We start from the raw sequence: 22043 nt of genomic DNA, 5'->3' as shown, positions 1-22043 counted from the left end.
TTGGTTTCATTGTGTGAGAGTATTATTATTATTATTATGGGCAAGGAGGTCCTCCCACCAATATCGTGCTTCCACTTGTCACCACCTCCATGTGGACCCATTCTGGCCCCGCCAATGGCTCCTTTCCAACTCACCTTTTAATATTAAATCAACCCACTACGTGACTTTGTGGTTTGAAATCACGTTATTTTAATTTCTTTTTGTAAGAGGATTTTCTAGAAATCTGTTGAATCAAGCAAAAAATTTTGAATGTCCTCTTTGTTGGGGTGCTAGTATCTTGTATGTATTGTTCGTGGCAACCAAGAAGAACTATAATTCTTTGAATCTTCAAATGTTTGTGATGACATTGTGGTGGGGCAATTTGAGGTTAAGGTGGGTCAATTTGATATTCCCTATTTTTTTTGTATAGTATTTATTTAGAGATATACAACTTGGTTAGAGGGGAGGATGTTACTTCCATTCTCCCTTCATGGATTTGGTTGCCGTTGATCCTTCTTTCTTATTTCTATAAATTTTTAGGTTGTAGATTTTCTGACAAATGTTCCTAAATTCTCTTTCTATGGATTCTGTGCACATTTTTCTCCCTCAAAGAATGAGTGTAAATTTAAAGAAACCACATCTTTCTCATTTACTCACATAATTTTTACTATTTGCAAACATGCTTAAAAACACGTGGACATGGAGAAGAGCACAAATAAAGAGATATGTTTATGTTACCATCGTCTAAATAAACATTAATTTTCCTTTTCACACCATTTAATGGAGATGTCGTTGGTCTTCTAGCACACTAGATTTGTAATCCCACCAAAAATTAAAAGAACATAAACAAACAAACGAACTCTGTTGTATAAAACTTGCAGTGATAAAATAGCTTTCAAATTAACAATCAAATATAAGCAGGTTGATTTAATTGTAAATTTTAATTAAGGTCGATAATAATTACAGTAATAATGAAAAAATGGTATTGATTAAGTAACACAAATCTAAAGACTGAAGAGCTTGTTTGCATGCACAATCTGCACATACAAGAACTCTATTCAATAACTTATTTATATATTTTACTTGAAACCTCAAAAAACCATGATCTTGTTAAATTATTCTATTTTTTTTTGCAATAAAAAGAAGAAATCTTGTATTATTTTTATTATTTTTATTATTTTTATTATTTTTATTATTTTTATTATTTTTATTATTTTTATTATTTTTATTATTTTTATTATTTTTCTTCAAAGTGCTTATTTAAAACAAAACAAATTCAACACTAGAATTATTGAAGCTATACATGTGCTAAAAAATCACAAAAGAGTTTATATTTACAAAAAGTATGTTAACTATATTTTTATTGTATTCACATGTATTCATGTATACACGGTATAAGGTCAAATTGTAATTTAACAGAGCCTTAAAGACGGAATCAAATAGAAGAACATTTACACAAATATGACTTTTTCAGCACTGGACATGAATGTGAGTAGGTTGTAGTTTTATTTTTTGATTATGTTTTCGAATTGAAATCCATTTTGATGCTAAAGAAGACAGATTTGTTAAAAAAAAAAAAAAAAAAAAAAAAAAACTATAATTTCATTTTTATTTATTTGTAAATTGTGAACACTTTTGTTATCCAAAAGTACTTCATGAATTTCCATACCTATACATTCAAAAAGTAACAATACTAATTTTTTCTTCTAAATACACCATTAGATTTTTCATTTTTCATTTTTCATTTTTAAAATGTTGATTGAAAAGAATACCAGCGTATTCTTCTTCGTAAAACTATTAAAATAGTGAAAAATTTGAGATCATTCTCAGTCTCACAAACATCTGTCCTTGGCTACGTTAGGCTTATAAGCCCACATACATTGTGTGCATTTTAACAACATTATCCTCAAAATTACTAAAACCATATATCAACAGAAAACATGCGAATTTGCATGCGGTGACCAATCTAGCAATTGGGGAAAGCAATAATAGTATTACTATGAAAGTGCACTCGCAGCTATAATAATAACAAACCCTCTTTAATGACGTAATAATGGTGAGGTTGTAAAAGGCATGAAGATATAATTGTGAAGAGAAAGAGGGGGTGAGGGGCATCTAATATTAATATATATATATATATATATATATATTCATATAGATAGATAGATAGAATGATAGGTGGTGGTGCCACATCATCTCCACCCAAATAATGAAAGATATTGTCCAATACATCTAGACAAAGGAATAGCTAGCGATAATAGAGGGATGCCAGAGTGATGGGTGCTGGCAGTGTGAATGGGGTCAAGACAGAGTCCAAGACCAATTATGCACACCAACAGGGCATGGAAACGACCAAACATGCACTGGATCACCCCCCCTTGACCGGGCTTCTGCAGTATTAAGGACCTCACTACTGATGGCCGTGGATCTTGCGAAGTCCCACGGAGGAGGGGCCACGCCACCCTATACCCGGGGGTCACGGAATCAGGCGCGTGTGAGATGATCATCCACTGCTGCTGCTGAGTATTCATCCATAAACCTGGATTCGCGTTCATGGATGAAAACGTGATCACGTGTTGGAATTCTCGTTCGTTCATGTTGTTCATCGGTTATCTGCTTTTCATCCACATTCATCTAACTCGCATCTTCATCCGCGTGTGTCCAATTACTTCTTCATTTTTTATTTTTTATTTTTTTGCAGAATTTTTTTTAATTAAAAAGTGACATTGCATTCTGGTTTTTCTTTTATCTTTTATCTTTAAAATTGAACACATACTGTGCCTTCTGGAATTTGGTCATGATAGTAAATATATTGTTATTATGTGGGTTGTTTATAAATTATTGTTTAGGCATTTTATTTGTGTCCTACAATTATATGTACCCTAAATTTAAGTTTCTTTTATAGTTTTTATATATATAAATATTATTTGAATTCAATCATGCTACACCCTATTCAAAAGTTTTGGAGTGGTGGTTTTAGGCAGTTAACTTTAACTCTAATATGTTTATTTATTTATTTATTCGACAGACTTATCTAACTCAATGTTAATTCTATTACCATTCTTTTAACTCAATTGTAAAAAGTTTTCATCCTCACAGTCAGAAATTAAGTAATGAGCAATAAATATGAATAATTGAAGTTCTTGATCAAAAACCTCTATTAATTAGTATTAATCAATATTCCAATGAAGATAGAAATCTGAGTATATTTTTCTAAAATGAATTATCACATAGTAAAGAATGAAAAAAATAAAAGATTGTTGTCAAACTTGTAGACAATTATGTTTTCAAATTTTATAAAAAAAAGAAAATAAAATGATGTTAAATAAAATCACAAACACACCCAGAAATTTTCAACTTCACTTTAAAATTGTCTATTTCTTGCAGTTGACTCTTTAAAATTATTTTTAAATGGTTAACTTGACCTCATGGAACCATTCTTCAGCATTATCTTCATCACTCAAGAACAATGCGTACATATATTTTTTTCAATTTCTCATCTTAGGCATGTAGTTTGCTAGGTCAATATGTATATATATTGCCATTTAAACTTCATCTATTGATTCTTTTGATTCTTTAAATCTTGAAAATGGTCAAACAATATCACAAGATCTAGATGCAATGCTAGTAGAAAGAAGTACAAAAAAGAATAATGACAAGTTGAATATATATATATATATATATATATGTGTTTTCTCCCTCCAGTTTTGTTGCCAAATTTTTTAACTTGGAAACTTCCACATTCATTGAAGTATATCTAAAATTTGTGATTTCATAAACACATTGTTGACTATTTGATTATTCAAAATAGTTAGATCAATTCACATATATTTTTATATTAGTGTTAAAATTTTAAATTCATTAATATTTTAGAAGTTCCTTTGCTCTTATCTTTCTCTCTTCTTCTTTAATAAATAAATAAATATATACATACATACATACACACACATACACATACACATAAATGTTACCCTCAAGTTCAGAACATACCAAGATATTTATCAATTTGTCTGTTTATTCCAAAAATAATAAATAAAGCTTGGTCACCCGAAGCTGACTATATAGTAAAGATGGTGAAAAGGACAAGTCGTAGGGTATCATTCAATAAGAAGCAAGTTAGAAATCCAGAAGGCCTATGCTGATGATGATAATCATAACGACAACAACAACAACAACATCAGAGCGAAACAAAAGGTGAAGAAAAGATCCAAAGCTGAGAATGCGGCTGCAACAGCAAACCAACCAGGCAATACATCTGAGGCCAAGAACTGCAAAGGACCAAAGGACTCAGGCTCCACACCCACACACACACGCACTCCAACACACAACCATGCCAAGCCCAAGTGTAGATAACAAGAGAGGAAGAGGGAGAGGGAGGAAGGGATCTGCAGCAGCAGCACTGGAGGAGGAGGAGGAGGACGACGACGACGACGACGAGAGAGTGAGGAGGAGTTATGCTACCCCAGTGAATTGATGCCTCTGCTACTATTGCTATTGCTGCTACTACTGTTATTCCTGCTGCTGCTGCTACTTCATATATGGAAGATTTTTTAGGATGGGAGCCTCGCAAAGACGCCGTCACGACTGCAGTGGGACCAAAGGGGGGCGCTGCTGGGTGGATGCGTAGAGCCGCTGACAGATGGTGGGGCAGGGCAGGGCAGGGGAGGGAGGGGCCCCGGAAGGATAGCAGAGGGGGCGGGGAAGTGATTGGGAAGCGGGGTGTGCATGCCAGGTGGGGGCCGAGCTGGCACGAGTGGAGGCAGGGCAGGCCGCAGCAGCGCCACCCTCTCGGTGTCACACGGACCGAGATGATGAGAATAGCATATGGTAATTATCTCCCCCACCCGCACACCCCCCGCTTGATGAGTGGGTCTAGTAGCCTCCAGCTCTCTCCTCGTAGCCCCACCTACATGACGACTGCAGTGGCGCCTTGCCAAACCCCCCACCTCATCCCCACCTTTGCCTTGCACACTCCATTCCCTGACTGCTGCCCTCCCTGCTCCCAGTGTATGTATCTCCCACTTCCATCGCTCTAGCTGCCCATGTTTCGTAATGACTGTCACACGCTACTTGGTGCAGCTGCTGCTGCTGCTGCCTCTTTGGAACGGATTTCCTTTCTAGAAGTTGGGATCATACAGTAGCAATACATGATCGTTTTTTTACAAGACAACAACACGTCTGGTTCTCGTAGTTGCAGTGGGGATTTCTGGGTCCCCTAGTGGCATTTGCACCTTGTTGCAGACTAGGGGAGTGGAGGACCAAAAGCAGGTCCAGAATTGGGCGGTTCTGGGCTGTGCAGAAGCTGTGAGGGATTAGCAATACGAAACTTCCGCTTTTTGAAGCGCTAGAAAGTAGTGTCTGTATGCGTCTGATCGATGTTGTAGGGGATTGGAACACGTGTTGAATGGATGCAGTGCGTCGAAGGAGCTGAAGGGAACGGTCAACTGCGTTTGTAGGAGGATTATCTGATTAGCGTAAGGGTAGCAGATTCAGAAGTGGGCATTTCAGTTGCAGGAGATGGACGGTTTTAGTTCTAATATAATCTTTGCGGTACGTCTACGGTAGTGATTGGCCTAGTTTGACTGCCCTTAAGCTGCAGAGGTTCTGTTCGGCGCTCTAGCCCATATTTTTTTTCCGCTGGAGAAGGCGGTAGGAGTTATCCGAGTCGGTCGATTGCAGTGTGCAGCGCTTGCTTGAGGTGGTTGCACAATTGTGTTGTTGATTAGTATCATGGCGATAATGGCGCCAGCACGAGACCAAATGTTAATGAGCTTGATGCACAGCTCGGCATTGCCACTTTCATACTCTACGGACGCGGTTATGCCTTACGCGAGTGATCTGGAGAGGGTTGTAGAGCCAAGCGCTTCTATCCTTTACCCTGCGACTTGGCAAACCCTGCAGGAGATGCAAATCTCTCGGAGCGCCGAGCAGACGCTCATAGCCGGTGCGACGTCTCGTGGGTGCTCGCTTGGTCCGTCGACGCCCAGATCCACCCTTGTGAATAGCAATCGTTTGCTCGCCATGGATAATTCCCCCTCCGCCTCGTCCGCGTGTGTGGTTGGCAACCAACTCAACATCATGGAGGATGCCAGGATTAGGGGAGTGATGGGGAGGACAAGTTTAGCGGGGAATAGTCTGGGTGGTACTCGATCTTGGGATGCGGAGAATATTGCCGTGAATCCTTTTAAGGGCGGTCTCGCACTGCAAGGAGTTGGTGCTTCGGCACCCGCGTTCACGTCGGACCCTGCACTGGCGGAACGTGTTGGGCAGGTTTCCAGCTTTGCTTGTGGGACTGCAAAGTATCCGTACAGTGCCCCGAGGAAAACTGGAGAGATGCCCACAGTGTTCGAAGTGCAGGCATCTAGTAGTCTAGAATCGAAGTGTTTGCCAGCGAGTGCTGCCAGTGTACAGCCGGAGTTGGAAGCCGTTGAGGGAATCACTGAAGCTGCCATGGGACGTGGAACTACCCCCCATGAGCCGGTCGAAGTAACTGTAACAGCTCTGAAAGAGAATCACAACTCTTTTTCCTCTGCAGAGCAACTTGGTGTCAGCCGCGGCGAGTCACCTGTAAAGTTACCCAGTCATGACACTGCTTGCTATCGCAGCAAGAGGAAGCAGCAGGATCCGTCGTCTCCAGACCCTAAGGTAATAATATATCCCCACTTCTTGCACTTTGAAGTTCATTTCTCTTTGCTCATGATAAAAATAAAGATATACGACAAAACAAAGATGATCCCGGCAGTAAGTATACTGCACTAGTGAATTGAACGGCGTTTGGTGGTGGCCGATGTCTAGATTTCGGAGGGTGAGGCGTCATCCAACCCTAAGCGGAGCAAAGGGGAAGCTGATCGAGGTGATAAAGAAACGAAAGAGGATAATACCAAGTCTAGTGAAACGTCAGCTGAGTCGACGGAAAGTCCCAAATCAGCTCAGAAGGAGAAGGAAAATCACAAGTCCAAGGAGTTCTCCAAGCAGGACTATATCCATGTGCGTGCTCGCAGGGGCCAAGCTACCGACAGCCATAGCCTGGCGGAGCGGGTGCGTCGCGAGAAGATCAGCGAGCGGATGAAGTACTTGCAGGACCTCGTTCCTGGGTGCAAGAAAGTTACGGGCAAAGCGGTCATGCTCGACGAGATCATCAACTATGTTCAATTCCTCCAGCGCCAAGTCGAAGTACGTCTAGCCTCTCTCTCTCTCTCTCTCGTTCCTTCCTTCCTTCCAATTCAGGTCTAGCGTGGGAGTATATCTAGGAGTAAATCAGAACTTCGGGATGTTCCATGTCAAGCTTTGATATGCCCCCAATTTGTTTCGCAGCATCTATCAATGAGGCTGGCATCCGTGTGCTCAGGTCACGCGGACATGGCCCTCGAGAGTCAGCTCTTGAGCAACAAGGAGATGCTGCAGACTCAGCTGCCAAGCACTCTCAGTTCTAGTTCCGAGACCAAAGCAGATGCGTTTGGACTGATGCAGCAGCTTGATGCGCGGAAACAAGTAGGGCCAGGCTTTTTGGATGGAACACCTTGCAGGCGTGTCGAGTACCGGTTTTTGGGCTCTGGATTGGATGTGACTGCGGCACCCTTCGCTAGTCTCGCCGACATCACGCGACATACGGTGCCTTCTTTCCACAATTCTGCCACCATCCCTCAGGTGGGGGCTAAACGTGCTTACAGGCAGCTTGTCAGGAACGCTGATGCACCACAGCATTCAAAGATGGCTGTTGTCTTTTAGTTGTCCTAAATAGATAAACAAATACATATTAATTAAAAAAAATAAAACTACTGAGAACGTGAGATTAGTTTCTGACTAGGTGCATTTTTGTAATTGGTGACTGCAGTCCACAGGATGGGATTCCGGGGAGCTTCAAAGTTTGGTTGAGAGGGGTTTGAGCCACCACACCAGTCGGCTTGGAGCGGTTGAAGGTCTTCCCTGGAAATGTCACTAGTTCAATTGGTTCCGTGGTTTTGAGTATTCCACTATATGAATGGCATAAACGCCGCTGAACGCAGAGGGAACTGACCGGATGACGGGTGGGTTATAATCTGTGCAGGTCAACTTCCTGTGGGTCACATGAAGGCCGAATTCTGAAGTAATCTGATTGTTGTGGCCACTGTGATTCACTCTTCGATTTGAAGCCAGCATTCCTAGGAGAGGCAGATCAACTGGATGTGTGCGGTGGGTGGATTCTTTGTCCTCAGTTTCGAGATCATAAATTCTAGCGACATTGCTTTACGAGCCAGTTTCTACTGTATTGCGGGTAGCAGCAGGGCCCGCCGCATGTGATGTCTCACTTCTCAAGAGCTGGTTTTTCCTATTGCAGTGTGCCTGTGTTTTATATATCCTTTATTTTAGTTTTCATTTTCTTTTTATTTTTTTATTTTTTTCCTTCAGTCCAGTTGCTTGAACCTCATCGCATTACCACTCATCTTTCTGAAGTACCCGATGTGGCGATTCTAAGGTGCGGACAGGTCTAGCCCTACAGGGACGTCGCCTAGTGCTCTGAATCAGCGTTGTATAGCATAATTCTTATCCCCCACACTCTACCAAATGTAATGGTTGTTGGTCGTGTACAGACCAGCTGCAGCGAATATATGCTTTAGAGCCGCCTTGTCCAACTCTCATTCGTCTGCAACCTGCTTTCCGTTGGTTTTTCGTAACACAAATTCATTATTTATACCCATCTCTTATTTTACTCATAGACGCATGAAAATTTCCGGCGCAATGAGGTCATTTCATCCCGCACTACTACCAATTATCTACCATCTGGTCTTTGTCCATTTCAAGGAATCCAATACATGATCGTGCTTCTTCCCTTATTAAATCCTGTTCGATAATTTTTTTAATCTAAGTGTCCTTGAGTATGAATGCTTAGGTCTAGTTTATCTTTTTCTCCCCCCCCCCCTCCCCCCTTTTTATTTTTTATTTTATTTAATTTTTTTCCAAGTTGGCATATCAACAAGTTTCTAAACACTGTTCAGTAATATAGCCCAAATGAGCTAGCAATGTCTCCGTATGTAAACCTGATTAATAGAAATTCCAAAATTTATTGTTCCTACTATCTCATGACGTTCATACATCACCTGTTTATCTATTAGTTGGAAGAAATAAACCTGATCTTGTGCTAATTAAAGAAAAATGAAAAAAATGTAAAATTTTCATTGATTTTGGTTTCCGCAAGAATATAATTAAAAGGTGTTTTGACATTTCTTGACAGTGTCTTTCTTAAATGGTTAAAATATGACATATTCTCCTGTAATGTTTATGTTCTAGTTATTGTAAATATACCTTGATCCAATATAAAATACTAGTAAAACTTAATTTTGGATTATATAATAATTCTGGTAAAAATTTGAATTATTGCCAATGTTCTTGCTTATAAGATTGGATAGTATGAATAAAGTAAATTAAAATAAAATAAAAATTCGAACCTTACATTTGCAGAAGCTCTTAATTAATTCTTAAACAAAATAATTTAAATACATCTGTATTTTTTGATAACTGTAATTTTTAAACACTGACATGTGAAACATCATAATTGGTCATGGACTTTCCCTTTATTCATTTTCTACAATTCTTTAAATGATTTAAAGCAGTGATTTAAGAGATACCAAAAATCAATCGTATAAATTCATGTATGTTTTCAACTTTGATTTTTTAGTAGCTCGCGAGGATAAATTCTTGTATGTCTTCACTAAACGTCTTATGTAATCAAAATGTGAAAAATAAATAATTTGAATATGAATTTCAAATTAAATCAGATGACATAACTGATGAATTTTTTCTGTTTCGTAAGTGCAATAAGAACATTCACAATGCTTGTCAGAATTAAGATTCTATTCTACTCTCAATGGTTATTTTATATATCCTTTTTAGTAAATCCAATTTATAATCAAATCAAATATAATACACAAAACACAAAATTGGTGTAATTTTCATGTAATCTTATTTTAATTTTAAACATTATTTTTTAGTTTAGATCTTAATAGTTATTAAGTATAAAAAATATTTTTAAAATCAATATTTCTTATTTTACTCTACTACACAAGTATATATGTGTATGTGTGTATGTATATATATATATATATATATAGAGAGAGAGAGAGAGTGTGTTGCTAATCCCACCACATTTTTTGCTACTACCACCACAACTTACTATCTATTACGTGCCAATATAGTTTTTGCTAATACTACCATTAGTTGCTCTAAACTTGTGTTGTATACCACAATGCAATTTATGAAACACTAAAGTACACATCCATAAAAAATGTGCTCTTTGTCAATTGCAATATATATTAGCAATATTCTATGAAGTGCATTGTAATATGCAACATAAGTTTAGAGCAACTTGTAGCATTATCAAAAACTATAATAAAATGATGTGGATAGGAAGTTATGGTAGAAGTTGCAAAACTTGTGGTGACATTAGTAACACCCTATATATATACACATATACATAAACACACACACATACACACAATGGATGGTGACTTTAAAATAACTTTCTAAAGATTTTTATTTATTTTAATACATCCAAATTAATCCTATCACTTTTTATAATGTATTCATTTAATTTAACATTATTAAAAAATATCTTTTCTAATAAACATATGAATGCCAATTGTGCATATATTATAATCTCCAACTTTGCAACAAATTCTCTCACACAAACACACACACATCTATCTATCTATCTATATACCATATAATATTAAAATGATCTATTTTTAGATTTTATGAAAGTCTTAAGACAACATGTCTTAAATATTTGCTAACTATTTTAAAGACAAAAAAAAATGATAGAATCTTTTGATAAAAAAATAAAATTTTATCTATAAATAAGAACTAGAAAATAATAATGCAACCACATTCATCCATCTTATATGAGACTTGTTATGGTAGTGAAAGAGGTTCCTAGGCACATTACAAAAGAAGGTTGCTTTGGTGCTACCATCTCAACATGACTTGTTTTTTTTTCCTCTTCTTTTTACTTATTTTGTGTTTTGTGTTTTGTGTTTTTTTTTTTTTTTTTTTCTAAAATTTTCAAAAAACATGATAATAGAAGGCAAGCTCCGAATCCATAATCCTTGTCTAACTAGAGCACACATAGAATTGGCAAAAGTAAAAAAAATATTCAATCTAATAGGCACCACAATTACAAAACTATATATATATAAAAAAGAAAAAAAAAAAAAAAAAAAAAAATTGCAACAAAACAAGGCATTGATTTCTAATATGTCAATGTAGAAGATTTATATTTCACCATAAAAAAGAGAGAAGAGTTGAGAATAGTGTTTGGAATGGTGATTGTGACATTAGGCAATAGATTAGGTAAATAAATTGTAGGCCCTTTGCTTGGTGGTGGAGATGCAATTTTGTATGGATCATTTCAATGTATTCTCTATATTGTGTTTGTGGCACCTTTTAAGTATCTTGTATTGGATATCAAGAAGATGTACCTCCCCTCTCTTTCTCCCTCCACTTCCATACGCAACATTGTCTACCACATCAAACATGCTCTATACTTACTTGAAACTTATAATTCAATAAAGGTTGTACCAAATTACAATATGATTACCTCAAAAGAAGGTGCATTAAGGAAGAGCTTAAATTTGAAAAGAAGGCAATAAAAATGGAGAAAAAAGGCTAGAAAGAGGGTAAATAGAAAAGACAACAACTATGCTTATATTATAGTTTCACTGTAATGTTATAATATGCCTATTTAGTGGAAGAAAAAATATTATACTATAGAAGAGCTTAATAGAAAATATGATAAAAAATTACTTTAGAATATATATATATATATATATATATATATATATATATATAAAAGATAGGGAGATAATAAAACATTTAGAATTAATGTTGTTTTTTTTGTAAAAATGACTTCTATTAACTTTGTAGGGCCAAAAACAAGAAGTTTAACAAAAAAAGAAGATTAATAAAAATAAAATTATAGACATCTTAAGATCAAAGTGAAGAGTAGTTTTAGAAATCATTATCTAAAAAAACCCATAGATTGATATTTGGATAAATTTAGTTGTAAACTAGAATTGAAACCAAATTCTAAGATAAAAAATTATACATCCACAACAATTGTTGGCTTTTATTCTAAATTAGACAAGGATATTGGTGAGTATACTTGATAGGATTTCTTTTAAGTATTTATTTTAAATGATTTAAGTAGATAATGAAATTATGAGTGCTTTGAAAAGTCATGGTTGTTTTAGATGACTTTGGTTTTTTGTAGAAAAATAAAAGATTTATACTTTAGATAATTTTTTAAACTTTTTGACAAATCAAGAAGTGAAAGTTTTTAGGCTTATGTACATAGTTGTGTTACATGTGTATTATGAGTTTGAGCTTAAATAGATATTTAAATTAAAGATTATTACTATTTAAGTAAATTAAGGTATCAAAAATTGGATTTTGAAGGTTACTAAAGGTTTTTATGATTTTGGATAATTTGCTTGTTGGATTAAAGTGATTTTCTGTAAGATAAAAATTAATATTTTTTTGAAATTTTTATAAATTTTGAAATTAAGTAAATGGTGTAAGAAAGAGATATTGATGCTAGAAGATTAATATCAAGTTTAGAAAAGAAAGTTGGTCAATATTTAAGTAAATTATGTGTTTTTTTCTCTTAATTGGTATTTTTAATTATCTTTATATTTTTTGTGCTTATTTTCAATTGAAATATGAAAATCCTATAAAATTTAAACTAAAATAATAATTAATTTAATAATTATTGAGGTTTTAAATGTGCTACAAGATTTGATTAGATTTCTTTGGATTTGTTAGGTTTATTTTAAGAACTTGTATAAATTTTATGACATTTAAAAATATATGTTTCCAAATGATAATTATAAACAAGATTCTTCAAATGAAAATGAAACCAAAATATTTTAAACATATCAATATTAATTTGTTTTATCTATCTTTTGTATCAAAATATTATAATATACATTTATTATTTAATAATATATCTTAATACAATAATCATGAAGTTTGTCTTGTCAATAATTTTAATAGGTAAAATTACTCTTGCGATTTTTCAAAGTCACCTCTATTTTTCATATATGTATATATATATATATATATATATAAATAGAGAGAGAGAGAGAGAGAGAGAGAGATGCATACACAAACACACAAACACATAGATGATATTATTTAGGGTTTTCGAATTTCCGATCAAAAAGCAACGAAAAAACAGTAAGCATATTTATAAAAATGCACGTCCATTTATTACGGTATTTCACCATTCCAGTGTGATCCGTCGATAAAATGCTACTCGTGTGCTCCAAACAACCACACTCATGAAAACAACCAGTTTTATTTATTTTTTAATATATATATTAAAAAATAAAAAAATAAAAAATAAAATAAAAAACCTCATAGGAATGCCAAATGACAGATCACTCAAGCCTAAAAGCTTACAATAAACAACAGCTGCTAGAAAGAGAGAACGAGACAGATAGATAGATAGGTATTTATAACACAAGGAAGAGATGTTTGAATCCAATGGAAAGCTGAATAAGGGCAACATGAAAGGAAAGAAGGAAAGAGAAGATGGATCAGAATGAATAAATGTGAGGTTTCCTCTGGATGTGTGAGGTCTGCAGCACAAGCCCCATTTCCCCAGCAATCACAAAAGCTCTGGACATGGAGCAGGAGCAGCATGAGACGAGCCATGGCAATCCCCAGTCCCATCAAAAACAGTTTTCAGGCCCTGGCAGCACAAGACTGTTGCTGCTGCTACTCCTCCTCCTCCAAAGCAGCATAAGCAGCAGCAGCAGCAGCAGGAGCCATGGAGATGCTACCTGTTTGCAGAGAATGGGGAGCTCAGACCAGGTTGCGGATGATCTCGGATGCTGTAGCAATGCCTGCACCTGTGAGGGCGTGCTGAAGCATCTTGTCCCTGGAGAAGCTGCCGTCGCCAACAGATAGGAGGGCTCCCGTCACTGCCCCTCCAATGGCAGCGTTTCTCTAGTCATGTTTCCAGTGACCACGTCGGTTCAAGTGAGTAGCGCCTCCGAATCAAATTGGACATTGACATGGCCTAAACGATGTCTACAGCATAATGAGAGAGACAGAATCGATTTGTTATATAATGCAGGTTGCCTACCCAGTCCTGCTTCTTTGCACAAGCCTTCTTCAAAGAGTATTCCACTCCAGCGTACACACCAGCTACCGCTCCTGCACAACCGGATTGTATGATCGAGATTGAGGTTCCATGTGGAACGATGACGGATACCACATTCTCTCGCAAATTCGGAATTTCTTTTTTAGGTTGTGAACCTCACCGGAAGCCAATCAACCTCTTGTCAAATAAAAGCTTACCCCATTGGAGACCCTCAAAACCAGCTCTCCTCACCAATTTCTCCAAGTCGTTTTTCGTAACTTGGTCTGCGCACCCAACCACAACACAAACACGCTTCTCATTTAGGTGATTGCTAAAAGAACTTTCACCACGTTCTCCTACTTAGGAAAGAATGTGAGAGATGAAGCACTGGGGCCAGCTTTACAACTCACTGAAATTATATCGTTTAGGATTGAATCCTGGAGACACGCAAACTCTACACAGCAAGTGATTCTTTAACCACCTCTTCCATGAAAATGAGGCAAGGATTCATACCGCTCCTCAGGATGCGGAATGTATCTTGCACAGCCGCATGGGCTACACCGACCTGCATGAGAAAAGCGCGTATCATATCAATCTGCATATTTTGTGAAGCTAACTTTCTCTGCTAGGAAAAACATGTTCCTTCTACTCGCAAAGACCGAAGGCATTTCAGGTTCTGACGGGCTAAATTCCGGAGTTCCAATTCTTGTTTAGACAATTTAGGTCAAATTGAACCCTTTGTAATACTCAATTCCAGTTTGTCGACGTGTGACTCTTGGAGACTGTATTTGAACAGAAGGAGGTCACCGACATGAATTATTATCGCTATCTGCTGGCCGCAGAGAGCAATACCAGCAAGAAAACACAATTTATGTCTGTATATAAATATACACGCACACACGAGAGAGAGAGAGAGAGAGAGAGAGAGAGAGTGCAGTTCAACAACTACACGTGTGTTATGCAATGCAACAGATCCTGAAGCTGGATTAGGGAACAGGAACACTCACTCCACCGACTTTGAGGAAACCATCGACGGAGGAGTTGAGAAGCGGATGACCCAAATCCACAATGACGTCCAGATTAGGCTTTTCTACAGCCGCTGACAACCTTGATCGCACCATTTTGAACTCTTTGTAACACAGCGATGGAGTTATTCACCTGGGTAGCCACATGCAGGCACGCAGTGAGGCTTTGCACTTCCGCAAGTAAAGAACTCGTTGGACAACGCTCATGAAACAGAACACCATCATCCCCACCCCTCTTGCAAAGAAACTGGGCGATTCAAGAAGTCGACCCAAGCATGCACAGCAGGAAAGATGCAGACAACAGCCAATCATAGCAACCTAACAAGCCAAACATGGCGGGAATCAACAATCCTTGAAAACAACCATACACACCGGACCGCTCGACTGCCTTCTCCAAACTTGTCAACCCTTACAAACAGGCGAACCAACGAGAGAGAATGAGAGGGGAGGTCGATGTAGAAAATCCACGGCTCCAATATGCCCTCAGCAATCCTCCGAGCTGGAAACGTCACCGAATGCAGCGAAACCCAGAGCTGAAAACTATGCAACGTCGACAACAATCAAAATTGCCAACATCTTCACGATACAGTGCCGGTTAAAAGCTTCCCATACCTGAGAGGCAACAAAGCGATGTTATGTTAATAGTGCAGTGTTGCAAGGTGGCGGCGGAAGAACAGTGTACAGGGATAGTATCGTACAGAAACTGTAAGTGTATGTACACATGCGTATGGATATGAACATGATTTTGGGCCTTCACTGGAGGCTCGGGCATGCCAAGTGGCAAAGGACCTTCTTTTCCTTCTCCGTCCTGTGAGGAGACCCATTCCGAGAGAGCATGCGAGAGGCAGAGGGGATGTGGGGGAACGTGATAACACTACAGACGGTATGTCAGAATGGTCCGACAGTCGGTGAGACCTTCGATTCCATTCTGTTTCCATTCCCTCGTATTCTCCATGGACTTCATGGACTTAAGAAGTTTAGCATGCAGCCTGCGGAAGCTCCACAGTTAGAGCTGCACGCGGAGAGTCCCAGAGGCACTGAGCACCCCCTGCACCTGCAATCCTGCAAGCGGAGGCCACGTCTGTCCACATGACACGACTTTGTTGCGGTACTCTCCCGCTACGTCGGGACCATCGTGGGTGTGTTTTGGTTGGTAGGTTTGGGGGTTTTGGGTGCTATTTCTGGGCTCTAGACGTTGCTGGTGACGCAGCCTGGCAGCAGGGTGCCGCAACTGTCATGTCTTCCTGGCCGTCTTCACCCTTGGGCAGTGTCTGCGGAGCAGGCATCTTCCTACTTTCCGAGCTCTTGGTGCACATGAGCACTAGCGACTTTCGTCGTGGACCCAGCGATTAATCAATGCTGTCGCTTCTGTGATAAGGTCACTGCTTGGGCCACTCCAGCCAATGCCCAGATTCCGGTTGCACCCGCGAGAGGTCAGCAAGAAGCTCGTGTGTATGTCCCACCATGTCCTCAGCAAGTGGCCAGCCTCTATTTATTGGAAAGGAAAATTACCATTTTTAGCAGGTGTATGTGAAGACAATTCACCTATGTCGTAGGATTTTGCTCAAAACGGGCCCCGACAAGACTTCCCGTTTTAAAAGAGTGGTGCCCTAGATCACCGCTCCTCGAATAGTGTCAGAAGTTGTCTAAAATTGAGCGCAATATCAAAACTGAAACAGCTTGCCAGATAATCCTAATTTGTCAAGCCACCCAAGAACAGGAGTGATGTGTGGTCGTGAGATTCCTCAACTGTCAGGTCTTTCCAAAATTTCTCTTGGACCTCAACTGAAAGCATTGTTCTACAGTGTAAACTATGGCAAGGTTAGTCGTGCAGTGCTGCTGTAGTCTCTCCCAGCACAGGAAAGGCACCGAGTGTAACTACACATCGGAATTCGTCACCGCCACGGTTAGAGATGAAGCACCTGACCAAGGCACCTGTCTTCCAAAATTCTTGTGCAGCAGAATTATAACTGAACGATGACAATGATAGCTAGCGAACACAGGCTTGCTGGATTGCTATGCCCCAGTATTACAGTCCACACAACCAAATTAACAACAAAACGATTCCGATAAATCTCTCCACTGGTCCACTGGTCACACTCGATGTGACCAAATCTGGTGGGAAACATGAACGCCAGCTCTGCGGTGACTCCCAAGTGTTAATGCTGTTACCATGTCTGCATCGACATACCACCACAACCAAGCTGCTCCCGACGCACAATTTAACCAAAACTAGATCCAAAAAAGAATAGACCAATTATAATAGATTCTTTTTTGGATCTAATTTTGTTCCATAAGAATCAACACTTGAGAGACATTGGTGGTAAAGAGTGCTTGTTTATTTGTTGATTAAGACTACAATTGAAGGGATGTAATTTGCTAGCACTTGCATATTATCTTTTGTATTCTTTTTACCAAGTTGTATAATTGAAGCCAAAAGAAGTCTTTAAAGATTATATTTTAGATTTTAGGAAAAACAAACAAACAAACAAACAAACAAAGTAAATGAATAGAGATATTCTTTCTATTTGAAGACCTTGCCATTTAACAACTTTATATCCCATTCAAAAAAAAATTAAAAATTATGTAGGAAAGTTAAGATCTTATAGGTGCATGTATTTTTTAGAATATAATTCTTTGATTCAAGTTATTAAATATTTATATTTTTTATTCTAAAAATAAAAAAATCCACCTTTTTTATTGTATTGTTTAAGAATAATTTGAAAAAAAAAAATGTAATGAGATATTAATACAATGATGTATTTTTTTTGATTATATCTTTTAAGTAATCATAGCCAATAATATCCTTTAAAATAAAATAAAATTCCTTCTATAAAAATAAGTCAAGCTCTTGTGTGTGTGTATATGCCACTAAAATTATGCTCTTAGAGAAATAAGATGTTGCAAAAAAAATAAAAAGAATTAGCAATAATTTTTGAATTATATAAAAAAAAATACATTCTCTAATCTTTAAAAAATTATAAGTTATAATATATAACTTAATAGATATTTACTTTAAATTTAAGAACTAAAATTACTATTTAAACTACTAATTAAACTTCTAATGTAGAAAAAATGAAACATATTAGACATAGTTGCAATTCTATTGAATCTTCTTTTGTTTGAGCCCCTTGCATTGTACAAGATACTAATTTTAAATTAGAATGTAATCAAGATCTTATAAAAGGTAGATCAAAGACTTAATTGTTGGATCTATAAGTCCTTTGTTGAATAGCCAAGGCATTAATGCTTCTTAGCACTTTGAATTCATAATGTTTAGCATTTGTGCAAGATGAATGGGATTTTGATTGTAATACTTGACATTATGTTTTTTGAAAAAAAATAGATATATTTAGTTTTTATCTTTGTATTTTTATATAATAAAATAGATTTGTAATATGAATGAAGAGAGAGAAGGGTATATAATTAAATTTTTTACAAAAATTAGAATTTGTATAAGAATAATATTTTAATGATGACTTTATTGTACAAAGGAATGTAAAAATCAACTTACATACATAGAGATATTATACAATCTTTGCAATTTATTTCTTTAAACCTATAATATTTTTTTCTTGAAGATCTCGAAGATGGATGGATATTATTGGATCTTTTGTTTAATACACAAAGAGTAGTGCTTTGGAATGAATGTAATAGATTACTTGTATAATAAAATTTATTACTTCCCAAAACTTGTATATTATAGAAAATATTTAGAATGTCAATTACAATCAAAGTTAACTCTTTATTAGAATGATGGAAGTTGATAGATTGATATTTGGAACCAAGTATTATTATAAAATTTTAACTTTTTTTCTAAGAATAAAAAATAATATATTATTAAATCAATTTTTTAATACTTATTGGTAAGATAATATCTTGGTTTCTATTAGTTTTGATGTAAGTACCTAACACAAGATTGCAATGGTATATTGGTAAAAAAATTAAAACTTCCTATTTTTTTAGCTACATATGTAGAGTTCAGCACAACTAAGATGGCATGAGATAATTCTTTAGACTAGTGACTATACATTTTACCTTATATTATTATAAATCTTTTGAGTTTTATAGAACTAGAATCAATACTAAGCTTAAATTTTAATTTAAGATCTTTCAAAGAAGCACAATAATTAGCTTGTATTATATTTTGGTAAAAACATAATAGAATAGTCTTTGATTTTAAAAGAAGTATTAAAACATTATTTGCATTTAATAGATACATAGTTTTATTCAATCAAAATAATCTTTATTATTATAGATAACTAAGTATATTAATCTAACACAAAATAGTATTTCTCTTTTAGAATTCATTGATGTGCAAAATCACACATGAAAGACATTTGCATTGTATTCATCTTATCTAAGTAGGTCACCTAAGCTAATAACAAGTTTTTTTTTTGATGGCTTTGAATTTATGTAGCATATTTTAAAATTGAATCTAAGTCACAATTCTATTTATATTATATATATATATATATATACACACACACACACACACACACATACATATCAAATTCTAAGTCTTATTCTTAAAAGACATGTATTTCATATAAAATTTTATAAAAATTAAGTACTTCTGTTAGTATAATTATATTTAACAAGAAACTATATATTTAATCTAGGTACCTTTATAAGATAAAAGCACACCTAATTTTTTTATATATAATTGAATAAGAAAAAATTTAAAAACTAAATTCAAGATTTTTTTTGATTATAAATATGTTTATTACTAAAAATTTAAATAAGTAATCAATCTCTTGTTGGAACACACCCATATCCTTTCTAATCAAACAAATTGAGCCATAAAGTAATAAACCTTCAAAACTATAAGAATATTATAAGAATAGTATTTCACCAAAAAGTTCATTATAAATTTTGATGTAATAAAAGAACTCGTATTTCTTTCTTTAATGTATGCTTGTACCTTCTACTTCTTATGGATTGTGTTTATCTTTGTTATGGGTCACTAGTACAATCCTAAAGAACCATGATACAAATTGCTTCATTGATGGTATTTGCAATATATAGAATTTTAAGTAGATAAGGTCTTAACTTGATCCAACTTAAACTTATATATGTATAAAGGTCTATTTTAAAATGGTGGCAATACCTTGATTTAAATAATACTAACCTAAATATAAAGTCGAATGTTATTTTTAAAATATTATCTAAATATCTATATAAATATATATAAATGATAACTAATAAATAAAAATAAAATAACTTTTTTATTTGTGACAACCAAAATTTACAAATATACAATGATAAGATTAAAGTGGATAGATTTTAAATAAAAATAAAAATAAATTTACAACTTTTGTATCAAATCTTAGTTGTAGTAAGTTCAACATTGCTCAATCTACTAATAAGCTAAAAAGCTTAAATTTTAGCACAATCATCTTATAATTTTTTAATAGACTACTATTTTAAGTACCTTATGTCTTTGGCATTACATATATATCATATATATTATCTTTGAATTTTGGATCATCACAATTTAGTCACATTATAAAACTATTTTAAATGTATGTACTATAAAAGAATAAACACATTCTTTAAAGGATTTTTAAATAGTGATTATAAAAAATTGATTATAAATAATGCATGATATTTAGAAATAAGTGGCATTTTATAATATCTTTGATAAAAAAATTTACTAAGTAAATCTTCAAGGTCTTGTTGTGATACAATATAACAAATCAAGACATATTATTTTACAATTTTAGAGAGAAGGGGCGGCTATTTATAAAATTCAAATATAATCATAATTAAAAACTTCAAAATAGAGAATGTATCTTCTAAGGAGAAGATTTAATACAAGGAATTAGATTGTTCTAAAACAACTTTGTCCCTATGCCATATACTAAAAAATTATAAAAAATAAAAAAAACTTTAAGCAATAAAATTATTTGTTAGAGATCACTCTTAAAATTGTCCATCTCATTAACTACTATTTTTTAACTTAGTATGAGATTCTAAATAACCATTAATCAAGAAAGAATCTACTAGCTTCCATTGGATCATGTCTATTTTTTCTAATTATATTCTTTCATCATTGTTCCTACTTTCCAATATGGTATCAATGTCACTAGTTCTAATAATCCTTAGCAACAATCAAAGTTAAGTCTTCCTTCAAAGCTACATTAAAGTTGGTCTTATCTAATCTACATTCACAACAATCATCACTTAAATACACTTAACTAATGGTAGTTGCATCATGGAGAACCTACACCAACAACACATACACAACATCCTATAAAATACCTTATTGTATTCTTGATTTAAATTGAACAATACATTTCAATAAGCTTGATTACTGTGTTTCTAATTCATAATGCTGTATTTTTTGTTGTAAGAAAACAGATAAAAAGTAAAGATAAGCTATATGATGAAACAAAGCATGATATAGAATCAGTGATGAAATTTTTCATCTTCAGCTTGTAGATTTTTGGTGTTTTCATTGCTAGGTCTTCACAATCAACATCAAACTTCTACAAATACATGGATATCCTCACTCATAGTCTTGCAGTGTATGAGTGAGGGTATACATGTAAGAACTTCAATTTTTAAAAGTTGTATTACATTAATGCTAAGTTGTGTAGCAACCTCTTAGAACCTTGAATATGATCCAGAAGATCTCTTGGATGACCTACCCAAAAGCTTTTGTTCAATCAGTCATTAGTCCAACTCTTGCTCTCTCCCCATAGTCCCAACCTGATCCATGTTACTCTTGTTGGATCCAGCTTCATTCTTTTCACATAATATTTTTTGCTTCTTCTGCATCTATTTGTGTACCAAAAGGTGACCTCACAGGAAATCAAAATTTAAACCTAGTGTTTCTGATTATAAACGATATTTGAGGCTGTCCGGCAATTGCAAGTGAAGCCAAAACTGATCCAGCAAAGTCTTCTTGCACAAGT

The 22043-nt window shown here is 35.4% G+C and overlaps 2 protein-coding genes across 9 annotated transcripts; one reads left to right on the top strand and one right to left on the bottom strand.

Moving 5' to 3' along the window:
- Positions 1–4839: 4839 nt before the first annotated feature.
- Positions 4840–8591, top strand: LOC112275955 (uncharacterized). The gene is made up of 5 exons (XM_024506783.3): positions 4840–6624; positions 6775–7152; positions 7294–7626; positions 7814–7898; positions 8027–8591. Exons 1-5 carry the CDS (start codon positions 5710–5712, stop codon positions 8062–8064), a joined length of 1749 nt encoding a protein of 582 aa, XP_024362551.1. The 5' UTR covers positions 4840–5709; the 3' UTR covers positions 8065–8591.
- A 4699-nt stretch (positions 8592–13290) lies between these two features.
- On the bottom strand, positions 13291–16281 carry LOC112294820 (outer envelope pore protein 16, chloroplastic). 8 transcript variants are annotated; one of them, XM_090256382.1, is made up of 7 exons: positions 15822–16281; positions 15496–15735; positions 15106–15256; positions 14612–14663; positions 14317–14382; positions 14102–14172; positions 13291–13962 (listed from the first exon to the last, which is right to left on the bottom strand). In XM_090256382.1, the coding sequence occupies exons 3-7, from the start codon at positions 15217–15219 to the stop codon at positions 13819–13821; spliced, it is 447 nt and encodes a 148-aa protein (XP_090112508.1). In that variant the 5' UTR covers positions 15220–15256; positions 15496–15735; positions 15822–16281; the 3' UTR covers positions 13291–13818. The 8 variants fall into 8 exon arrangements, with proteins under 8 accessions (XP_090112508.1, XP_090112509.1, XP_090112510.1 ...); XM_090256383.1 differs by having other exon boundaries at positions 15863–16185; XM_090256384.1 differs by having other exon boundaries at positions 15913–16185.
- Between the last annotated feature and the right edge of the window lie 5762 nt (positions 16282–22043).

Source organism: Physcomitrium patens, chromosome 2 (assembly GCF_059467195.1).
Source record: "Physcomitrium patens ecotype Gransden chromosome 2, ASM5946719v1, whole genome shotgun sequence".
Taxonomy (NCBI): Eukaryota; Viridiplantae; Streptophyta; class Bryopsida; order Funariales; family Funariaceae; genus Physcomitrium; species Physcomitrium patens.
This window is presented reverse-complemented; position numbering and strand designations above follow the sequence as displayed.